Source organism: Rattus norvegicus, chromosome 4, assembly GCF_021556685.1.
Source record: "Rattus norvegicus strain SHRSP/BbbUtx chromosome 4, alternate assembly SHRSP_T2T, whole genome shotgun sequence".
Taxonomy (NCBI): Eukaryota; Metazoa; Chordata; class Mammalia; order Rodentia; family Muridae; genus Rattus; species Rattus norvegicus.
In genome coordinates, this window is record NC_141537.1 from 53,889,716 (window position 1) to 53,901,888 (window position 12,173).

The window sequence follows — 12,173 nt, forward strand, 5'->3', positions numbered from 1 at the left end:
GAGATGTGTGCCAAGCACTGGAGAAGTTCTCACCTTTTCTGTAGAGGATTCCCTGTTAGACAGTGCCTTATGGATATACCTGTCATCCTATCCCTACAGCAGTCATTTAGGGACCTTTGCCTAGATAAATATAACAGGACAGGATAATTCTGAGGCACACTGCTCTCACAACTCTTTTAACAGTTTACTACATTAAGTGGTCACATTTGTGCCACAAAAACATCTTCAGAGAACAAAGCTCTTGAAAGGTGTTCTGCCACATTCTGTACTCTGGATCGCAGCACAACTTCACCTTCAGACTCCAACTTGGGCCAGGGTCAGTGGAACAAAATATCACACCAAAAACTAAGCTTCTTGTTTAAGTGTGCATCACCTCTAGTACTGTCTGTTAAAAACTTTATCCCACATGAACCACTATGATTGGCATTTATTAAATTCCTAGTGAACTCCAGTATCATTCGGTCTAGAAGACTCCAACTTCTTTGGTTTGAAAGAGTCCCGACAGTGTGAGCTTGCACTGTGAAGGTTCTATGTAGAATTACTATACCACATGGCTTCATAGTAGGAGCTGAACTGCCACCAGGTTTCCCAAAATTCTTTTACTCAGCAGGTTTACTTAATGACACTACCTCTTACTTAGGACATGCAGTACCGGGACCTCAAACATTACCTGGCACTTCTGAGCACTCTTGGCTAGACTCAACAATTAAAACTGTCAACTTATTTGAACATCTTAATAAACAAATGAGACACACTATTTTATACTATTTGAGTCAAATTAATTTTATTATGTTCCATGATGAATTGCCACCAGTGCAACATCTTATTTACTATACATTTCAAAAAAATTCACATACTAAACAAAATTTCAGTTGATAAATGGAATTGGATGATTGAAAATCTTTATGAATTTCATAATACAATATGTGGCTAGCTGAAATTGTCTATCACATAGCATTTAAGATATAAAAGGCCTCATGCTAGTTTGTTAAACGCAAAGGCTACCAGACAAGCACAGAGCTGGATATATCCATGAGGCTTCCAGATGACGCACAGGAAGAGTGGCATCCATAGTGCAAGACGAGGGGGACGGAGCTGTACAACTGACACTTGACTCAGAGTGGATTAGTCTTCATGCCTGGACTGAACCCCACAGCTCCTGTAATTTAGACTTTAAACAAAGTAAAAAGCAAAACCCTTTTCTGTATGAAAAAGAATAAACTCAATTTTACCTTTGGCAAATAATATCCCCCCAATGTATATGCAACTCAAAGAACTCAGAGGCTCTCTAGACAAGCTTCTGATCAAACAGCAAATTAGCTGGAAAGATCCCAAACTTCTTCTTGGCCAAAAGGTAAGGGTCATCGGAATTGGCATTATCTCAAAGACATTTTTAGGCATTAATTTTTTTCTTCACATCAAAAAGAAAAAGAAATATGAACGTCCGATGCTATTTATTTAAAGTAGTTCCGACCTATAGACCCCTAACTGTGTGGGTAGTAGCCGTCCAGCCTCATCTACACGGTCTCACAGAGCTCAAGCCACATGAAAAGACAGTAAGCAGAAAGAGTTCCCAGCAGCAGAGAGCACTGTTTTTACAGGAAACACAGCATTGAGAATCTTTCAGATGTGCTTTAATTACTCTTGCGAGGAGGGGAACATTCTTTGAATAACTTAACTATCTTACTGCACCACTTAACTGCTTTCAGCAACTCAACCTTTTAAATTATTCCTGACAATAATTATATGCATGGTCTCTAGAGGTTATGTGATAAACTGGTTAAAATTCAAACCATATCTCGCAGGTCCAGCCTGTCAAGATCATGTCAATACTAGATTTTGGTCGGTATATTTCTAGATAGCATAATTTTTAGTTGGATATTGTGACTATAATGAATACATTTGAAGCTACATTCTGCATTCAACTCAATGTGAGAAAAATGTCTGCACTTAAATCAGGTAATCATCTACCTAAAATTTATTTAAAGTAGGTAGGTAAGATAATTATCACTGTAAATATGAAACCTTTAGGCAGATTAGTGTACTGTAAAGTGGCAAGGAAACCCTAATTTTAACATACCATATAGTATGCGTACAACTGTGCCGGCTGTAAAGTTTTATTTAAAAAAAACTATCAAATCAGTTATGTATTCTAAGAAATTTGCATTGGGACGATCAATCTTTTAAGAAAAATGTAAACTCTACATACACGTGGTACTTGACAAAAACTTGGAGCGGCCATCAAAATAAAAATATATGGTATACGCAAGGGTTAGCATTCGTGCATATTTCTGCCAAAAACTCCGACTCTGGCGGTTGGTACTTTGAATACAGCGATGCCCACAAAGTGCAAAATACAAAGATAACTGCATTCCATTGCAGCACTGTTCCAACACCCCTCTGAGTCAAATATGGGCATGACAGTTGTTTAGATGCACGAAACTACCTTGAAAAATGCTACCAGAAACTATGTCGGGTGTGATAACGAGTGTTAAACTCTGCTAAAAAGAGCCTGTCACATTTGCCACAGCATAAAAATCACCTTGGTCAAGGACAAGCACATGAGTGAGGCCTCGTCAGGGTTCCTGCCTGTGGATGCGATGCCACTGCTTACCAACGGCAGGCACTACTGCACTGGAGGTGTGCGCCGCCGCTGCCGTCTCTCTTCAGCAGCATCTCTGTAGTGATGTTAAGCAACACATAATACTAGAGTTTGAAAAACTGCATCAGTGTAGTGGTGTCTAGGGTATTGTGCAATGTATCAGCTTCAACATTCATATGTGGCATCATATTCAAAATGAAGGGGCTAAAGAAACTAAATTTCCATCACTTGAAAAAGAATGTAGTGCTATACTAAATTTTATTAAGAAAATTTAGGTACAGAAAAAGTAGGGTATGAAAATAGTGTTCTCCTTCTGGCATTCTAACTAAATTACATTAAGGTTTGTGTCAGTCTCACACATAATTAAACTCCCTTGTTGATAGAATGAAAATATTCACAAATCACGTGAGCATCCTGTTGTAAACTTGCACACAGCAACAGGGAGTAGCTTTATATAGGATTATAACAAACCTTTACAGATTAAATGAGGTATTGCACAGATTAATTTAAAAAAAAAAAGCAAAAAAGGCAACAAAAATATACAGCAAATTGGTAGAACATTTACATGATAATTTTACAGATCAATAGACAGGAAGTAGTGTTTAGTATTTCACCTTAAAAATATATATATAATATATAGATCAGTCTTCCCACTCATCATCATCCTCAAAATCTTCTTCATCATCATCATCTTCATCTTCATCTAAAAGTAAACCCAAAATCAGGAGTAAAGCACACATAAATAATTCAAGTCATCTTTCCAACTAACTAACTCCTAACAAACATTTAACTATCTACTTACTAAGATGGTTTAAAATTAATCCAATAAAATCAATCTATAGACTATGGATGGTGATCAAAGATGAGAACAGGAGATCCACTGGTTGGGGTTCAGCCCCTAACTACGTACGTGAAAAAGATTTCAATCAGTGCTTTTTATTGAGTCAAATGAAACTTGGGTTAGTTTTATAAATTTTGGGTTCACACATTAATTTGCAAACCTACAATTTTAGTTTTGGTCCTCTTCCCACAACCTGTTTTTCTTCCTGAATTTTGTTACTCCATTTTAATGACATCATCATTCTTTCAGGTGAACAGGCATATGAATTGTTAATAATTCTTTTTTCCTCTCCTTCCATCAAGTCTCTTCCTTTTTACCACAGTCCACACCTACTGTCACGTTTTTTGCCCCAGTTGTTGCTGTTCTCCAGTAGATCTACCCCAGATCACACATGACTTGCCCAGTCCTCCTGTCCTCTCTAACGACCCCCCCTCCACCCCGTCGTCCTCACCCATTTTCTAGTATGACCGTTTCCCTCTTTTTCCTTCACCCCCACTGAACTTCTCTTTCACATTTCATCATTGGAAATAGCTCTTTCTTCTGTCCTATCATTTAGATCCCACACAGAACCACCCCGAGAGGCTATTCCTGACCATCCTGTGTAATCTTCCCCAGTACCACAGTCTCCTTCATTTCCCCTTCCTGTCTATGAATTTGTGTCTTCAGAGTCAAATACAAGCTCCATGACAGCTAGCTAAGACTTGGTCTGCTATGTACCACAGCATCCTGAACAGCAGGAGGACAGTCATTACTCTCTGAATGAATTTAGATTTAGATGGCATCCAATTCTATGAGCACATGTCCACCATCTATCAATTTTCCATAGTATCTACACCTCATAAAACTTATGAAGGCCAAGTGTATAAGAGAGGATATTAAAACAATAAAGAGACAGAAAGTGCCGCAGATGTGACACTGTGTGTGTGAGCGTGACAAGAACAGAGTATCTGCTCTTCCCCTACAACACAGATTGCCTAGTATCACAACCTGAAACGTAACAGAAGATAGAGAAAAGCAAAAGAAGTCTAAGCCCCTCTCTCCAGCATTTTTTTTCTTTCAAAAACAGGGTTTCTCTCTGTAGCCCCAGCTGCCCTGGAACAGACCAGCTGGTCTCAAACTCAGAGATCCACTTGACTCTTCCACATGCTGGGATTAAAGAAATTAGCCACACAGCCTGGCTTAGCATTCCAAGTTTTAAATTAAGGTCTTTTGATTTAAAAGACTTTTGTGCAGGATGAATGACAAGAGTTTAACTGTATTCTTCTGCAGGTAGAGATCCGATTGATCAGAAATCTCTATTCAGTAGTTTGTCCTTGTTCCACTGGGTATTTCTGTCCATCACTGTGTTTACCCTGCTTGTCAAAGATTTCATTGGCCAGTATAGGAAATGAATTCATCACTTCTTACAGTCTTTCTTCTAGTTTATGTATGGCTATGTTGTCCTGGTATCTATCAAATTTTAGGCAGACCAGACAATGAGTAAACTATACGATTAATCATGCTGTGAACTCCTATCAGTGAGCTACACAATTAGCAGACAAAATAGTCACAAAGAAAATCATAAACAAAAAGAAATTGCAGAGCCTTTTTGTTTATATCATAGAAAAGCACCCCCGCTTGCTCCTTTGAGGTCACGTGGACGTACCTGAGGAATGAATGGCTTTGCTCCTTTTCTGCATCACTTCCATCAGCGCACCCACAATTCCTGAAGTGGGCGCGGGGGTTGGTGGTGTGGACTCTTGGCCATCAGACACCTTGGGGAAGAAACTTATTAAACTCAATTATAAATCTTTGGCAAAAATCTATGTGGGGCTGATAGCTCAGAGGGCAGAGTACTTGTCACAGAAGCATTAGGACCTCCTCTAGCACACATACAGCAAGGTAAGATAGCTTATCTGTGATCGAAGTGCAATATGGGAAGTGCTCTTAACCTTTAAAAGATGACAAAATGATCTTATTTTCGCTAAATCCAAACAGACACCATCACTGCTGTGAATTTCAAAGTTGAAAACTCTTTCAATTTCCTGTGGAGTCTGATTTCCAAACAGGGCTATTATAAATTCTCCTTAGTTTAGTAGGTAGTTTCTTAAAAAAGATCTTTTATTTAAAATCTAGAACAATGAATTGCAAACACAATGTAAGATTCCATCTTTGTGAAATTTAGAGTTAGACAAAGCTAGCCCAAAGCTATCAGATCAGCGACTGTTGGAAGGTAACTTTCAACGGTAACAGATACTTTATATTTTTATGTTAAGTATGGGTTATATAACTATAGATATTCGTCCAAAATGTGTACCTTTCTTTGTACACAAACATTGTAAGAATTATAAAAGGGTAAGAGTAAGTCTCTAAGATAGATACCCTATAATGAGTTGTGGTAAAAGCCCATAGTATCAAAAACAAACAAATAAATCAAAAATAAAAAGGTCACATTACTTACGGATTTCAACTGAATGCCCTGTCGTATCTGGTCTAGAAGTGCATCCCTTCCTGAGCAGGACACGGGCCGACTATTCTGCTCCACTTTTTTTAGCTGAGCACCCTCTCTAATTTGATCCAAAAGAGCTGCTTTGTTTCCTGAAGAAGCTGGAACTTGATGGTCACCATCAGAAGGCAGGCCAGGGGGAGGTGGTGGCCCTGGTGGAGGGGGAGGTGGTGGAGGAGGTGGTGGTGCTGTGGACCCTGCCATAGACAGAGGCGGAGGTGGTGGTGGGCCTGAAGGTGCTGAGGAAGGCAGGGCTGGTGGTGGAGGAGGGTACATCCTGTTTGGAGGAGGTGGAGGAACGACAACACCAGGCCTAGAAGGAGGTGGAGGTGGAGGTGCAGCAGTAGGAGCTCTTGATGGTGGCGGGGGAGGAGCCCCCCTTCCACGGGCAGGAGGGGGAGGAGGGCCTGAGCTGTGAGGAGGGGGAGGAGGAGGGGGAGGTCCTCCTCTTGAGGGTGGAGGAGGTGGTGGTGCTGAAATAAGAGCAGAGAAAAGAATGAAAGCATAAACATTTAATAAAACAACTTACTTTACCACACATGGCTGGAGAGAGCTCAGCAGTAATAAGCTGCGTTTGTTCTTGCCTGGGATTCCAGTTGAGTTCCGGTACCTACATCAAACAGCTCCCAACTGCCTGTAAGACTCTGCAGAAGAGTCACGGCCCTGCATGGCATGCACACGGTACACAACTGTATACTGACAGTGCTAATTGGTAAAACTTTGTCTAGCATGCGCTAGGGTTGACCCCAGCAACATGCACACATGCACACACAAATATTTAAGAAAATATACATTTTACTTTAATTAACAACGTAATTAAACACTTTGTTTGTAAGCATTAGCTTACATTGATAGTAATTAATGACATTTTGATAGTAATTAGCGATAACCTTCCCTTTAGATTATTTATATTTTACATAAAATAAATTTAGATACAAAATTATAGTATGGCAAAATTTATCAGAATTTATTAACATCAATCAGAGTTTAACCCAAACATAACACTTTCTGTCAAAACATAATTTCATTATCTAATTTACATATATCCTTTTACTTTATAATATTGTGTTTAATATTACCAAAAACTGGACATGAGCCTAGGCATGGTATTACCACCAGACAGTGGCTGTTTGGTTAAATGTTCAATTACTTATTTAGATCTGGATTGATTATTAGGAAACATTTTTATAAACTAAATCAACTAATTTTTTATAAACTAAAATTATATTGCAGTTACTAATAAAAAAAAACTATCACCACCCCAGTGGTCATATTTCTATTCTTAGTCTACTTTAGTGAAGATGTAAGATGTATTTAAATTCAAAAGAACTGTAATACCAAAATATATTGGAAAATATGAATAAATTCATTAAGGATTAAATCTTGTGTTTCTAGAGATATGATTTTACCAACGACATATACAAATCAATGTAACATTAAGTACTACATCATTTCTCCACTCATTCTGTTTCATGTGTATGATATTCTGCCTGCATATATTCTGTTTGCCATGGATGTCAGAAAAGAGTATCAGATCCCTGGAACTGGAGTTACAGCTGTGAGCTGCCATGAGAGTGGTGGGAATCAAGCCTACGTCTTCTGGATGAGCAGCCAGTGTTCTTGCCTACCGAGCCATCTCTCTACTTCTGCTGTCTTAGCTGACAGAAAACTTCACTGCATTTTTAAAAATAATCTATCACCAATCCTTACTTTTTATTATTTGTATTCTATTTATTACAGACACACCACATCACAGGGACAACTGTGAAAGAATTAACAGAAGAGTAAAGACACACAGTCAGGACAGTCAGGTGCACCAAGATGCCAGTTACCCAAGCAGCAGCCACCAGTGTGAGGATCTTTTAAATGTTCACAAATACCAGAAGGAGAATGAGAACTGGTATTTTTAAAATTAAAAGAAAGAAAATTAACAAAGAGGAAGACATGAATGTTACAAAAAAGTATGCTTCTAATCTACACACACACACAAAATATATAATATACAATACATACATAAATATAAATAAATATCCTTGATTAATCTACAGAACACTCAATCTTATAGGAAGGGAAAAATACCTTTGTGTTCATGGCACATAAAAAGATGACATATTTGAAAATTATTATTTCAGACCAACATCAGTATTATTAAGAATACCAGTAGGTAATTATATTTCTTATGTAATAATTCTTATGTAATTTCTTATTTAATATTACAAGGTCATATAGTATTAAAGAATTCATAATACTTTTAGGAACCAATGCCAAGTTATCTCATAAAAATATAACAGAAAAATGTTATCTAGTATAAATTTATGGGAATATTGTCAAGTGCTTAAATGAATATATGATATTGTTCTCACTAATATTGCTCCACCCTTGTAGATAATTTTAATCCAGTAACATGGTTGCTCTGGCAAGGGATCATATCCGAAGACTTTATAGGTCTATATGATCCAGCGAGAATGCAGACATACCCTTAGTACACATTTTTAATCCCTAACAATGAAAGTAAGGCTAGGTTATAGAAGGAAGCAGTAATGTTTGAAAGTGTTGTCTAATTGAGGGGCAGACAAAGTGACAAATCAAAGAAGAAAATATGACAGATGAGTCAAAGATAGCATATGCCCACTCTCCCAACTCTCACGTGAACAGCACAGGGAAGAGAATCTACTTAAGAGAGCCTCTCATGAAAGAGGGAGCGAGGAGTAGGGAGGAAGAGGAGAGAAAGAGGGAGCGAGGGGGAGGGAGAGAGGAGGAGCACAGAGCAGTTAGTGGGTAGCAGTTTTACAGACAATTACAAAGAGAGCAAACTAGACACAGGAGAAGACACAACAAGCCAGAGAATGTAAAAGAGCCGGAAGAGTGGAATACACTGCCAAAGTAAGGAGGCGGCTAAGCAGAGCAATTCTGCAGGAAGCCAGTTTGAATCAGTCAGCTCGGAGGAGACTGGGCCAGCTCAGCTGAGTTTAAACAGCCAGCCAGCCAGAGTTCAGAAAAAACTAGAAAGGGTGAGCTTAGCAGCAAGCCTCTGAGATGACAATTCCATGTGGTGAATAAGAATTCTTTTGCACATCTTCCTTTTTCTAGGCAATATAGACATATCTTATACAGGTTACTGAAAAGCAAATGTGTAATCAATTGTAAAATATATAGTGTCAATAAAACATGAGTGCTGTGAGCAAGAGCTGTTTACTAGTAGAGAACTTCAATAAATAATCTACATTATATAAGATTATAGAAGATATTTATACTTCTAGAAATGTTTCTTTTTATTACACATGAATCTTTATGTACTGGGCGATGGAGACATGAACCTTTAATTCCAGTACACTGGAGGCAGAATAGGCAGATTTCTATGAGTTCAAGGCTAACCTCTTCTACAGAGGGAGTTGCAGGACAGTCAGGGGTATACGGTGACAGTGAAAACCAAAAACAAAAAAACTACATACAAAAACACCTTTATGATCAAAACATTAGTTTTGAGGGCAGCACATGTAAACACTAGCTACTCAAAAAACCAACACAGCAAATCATGCAAAATTCAGAGTAGTGGTCCAAATACTGTTCCACATACATACCGTTCCACTGTGGTGGACCTGAAGAACAGATTGTTATAAGTTAATGGACTTAATACGTAAGAGCTACACATGGGGATATGATGGAAATCACAAATTTGCTTGTCTTTATAAATCTGATTTCATGATTCTATAAAATAAATGATAAAAGATTTACTAAGTAGGTTAAAACAAATTTTATTAACATCTCCATTCTGTTTTTCATATCTTTGAATACTAATTTATAAATGTGCTCACTCTAAAAAATAAATCATTAATTTATCTCTCTATAAAAAAAAATTTCCCTGGGATGGAGAGACAGTTCACTGACTAAGAGTGCGTGAACTGCTTCAGAGGATCTCAGCTCAATTATTTTTATTTTTTTATTTATTTATTTTATTTTACTTTATTTTTTGGAGCTGAGGACTGAACCCAGGGCCTGAGCTAAATCCCCAACCCCTCAGCTCAATTCTTAACCCATGTTGGACAGCTTACTACTGGCCGATGAAACTCTGGTTCTCAGGGATTCAATGTCCTCTTCTGCCTTCTGCAAGCCCTGCACTTACAGGCATAACCACCCTTTACCACAATACATCCACACATAATTACAAATAAAATATAAACAAAATAAAACCACCCTTTAGCATGTAACAGGTTCCTGAAATATAAAAATCTCTTCCTCTTGACATTTGGTGGCAATGTTTTAAAGCCTGTGACTTCTTGTTTGTAGGGTAACTCAATTAAGGAAAGGCCTTACAAACTGTCTCTAAAATACCTTTAACAAAGTTAAAAAACCCACACCAGTTAGTACGATCTACTTTTCTTTAGGTACAAAAACCGTAAGACAGCGATGTAGATGGTCCAATAATGCTGAGTGTGACTACATGCTAACAGGCGATTAACCCTGGGCACCATGGGTGCAGCAGAGAGATCTGTCTGTCTGCCTATCTAGTCCTTAAGATCTATCGTCCTTTACCTGGATATAAGTCATGACCGTACAGCTTGGAAAACGACTAAATGTAACCACAGATGTTTTAAATCTACACCACTTGAAGGGTGACTTGCCTGCTAGTCAGATAGATCAGCCCAATCCAAGTATCTACTGAACTGGCTGTGGTTATACAGCAGCAATATGACCTGGAAGTTGTTTGCTCTCAGAGTTGGCCCTAAAGATTCTAAACCTTACTGACTACAAAAGGGAAGATCACGTTCATTAAAATGAGGGCCAGCAGTTAAAAAGCAGACAAAGGTAATTAAATACCCACTTTCAAATGACAGTCAGATGCAAGGACACTGAACTGGAGCATTAGCTCAGCTCCCTAGTGTCAGTACAAAGAGGAGACACTTGGTTCCAAATGCAGATGGTGTGTCGTGCTGACTGTGACAGCAAAGGCTACCTATTGTCCTTGCATCTGGCTGTCCTAATATTGGGAGCACCCAAAACACAAAGTTCTTTAAACTACTCAACATCCAGGTGTAAACTGTGGTCTCTGGAGCCAAGAGATTTTATTATACCCTAGCCAAAACAAAGCAAAATTTTATATTTCAAATTACAAAGATTTTACATAATTTATATTCTGAAAATGTGTTATAGAGATTACATGGTGACTTTTAGGCTAATAATCACTCATGTTTTTGTTTGTTGGAAGACAAGTCTCTCTATGCAGTTATCTATGTAGACCAGGTGGGCCTCCAAGACAGGAATTTGCCTGCTCTACCTCCCAGGTGCTGGGTAAAGGTCATCTTCCCATGTCTAGCTCAAGGCTTCTGTTATACCAAAATAATGAAAGATACAGTGACGCTGAGCTGAATTTGTCATACACAAATTCAAAGACTTTGCTCAAGGAGGGGTGCTTAGTTTTTCACCATAAAGATAATCTTAGAAAATTTAAAAGAAACAGAAAAAAAAAAAAAGTCAAAATAAATCAAAAGTTACCTTGCCTTCGGAGTTCATTTTTAACAGCTTCTACACCTCCTGTTTTTTCAATAAAGTCATAAATAACTTTTGATGTTTCTCTGTCTTTAAGCTGGGCCTCAGAGATCCCACACATATCAAAAAGATTCTTCAATTCTGGATCCAAATTATTTAGCTACAACAGATAAAACAACTTCTGAGTAGGCAGTTGTGTTCAAAACAATCACAGCAAAACTTAAAATTTACCTGTGTTAAACTCATAGACTTTTAAAATGGTCATGCAATTTAAATGCTAATACTAAATTTTCTATTATGAAAGATAAAAGATTTTCTATGTTATCTCATCTCTTCCATGCTTTCAAAGAGGGCACTCTATTCATATTTTTATTAGTGCATTCAAGATTAGACCTTGTGTTCATCTATTGCAACCTATCCTAAACAAGATTTGCTTTAATCCTGAATTACCACAGTCTGAAAATTTGAAGGCAAGGACCTCTTTGTGGTATTCCAGAAGTCCTTGACAGTATCTCAAAGAATACTCAGTTTCAAAACAAACTAGACTATTCTATAACTCCATACTAAGAATCTGATGGTACTATTTTGCCAATAATTTGATAGATATTCTTTTGACATCATTACTTAACAAAACTCACTTTTTTCTCTTTGCATTCAAAGCACATAATGAAGGAATACAGAAATTTTCCCTTAAGGGACTTAGCAACTATGACAAAACTATGAACTCAAACCTCAGCAGCATACAAACACAGAACATT

At 37.8% G+C, this 12,173-nt stretch overlaps 1 protein-coding gene across 2 annotated transcripts in view; it reads right to left on the reverse strand.

Moving 5' to 3' along the window:
• Nucleotides 1-757: 757 nt before the first annotated feature.
• Nucleotides 758-12,173, reverse strand: part of Wasl (WASP like actin nucleation promoting factor) — a 48,698-nt gene continuing 37,282 nt past the window's right edge. Inside the window, exons 8-12 of one of the 2 annotated variants that reach the window (XM_087659217.1) lie at nt 11,422-11,575; nt 5,884-6,401; nt 5,089-5,197; nt 3,217-3,305; nt 758-1,171 (exon numbers count right to left, since the gene is read on the reverse strand). In XM_087659217.1, the coding sequence (XP_087515343.1) occupies nt 3,244-3,305; nt 5,089-5,197; nt 5,884-6,401; nt 11,422-11,575 (843 nt within the window). In that variant the 3' untranslated portion in view covers nt 758-1,171; nt 3,217-3,243. 2 annotated transcript variants of the gene reach the window in all.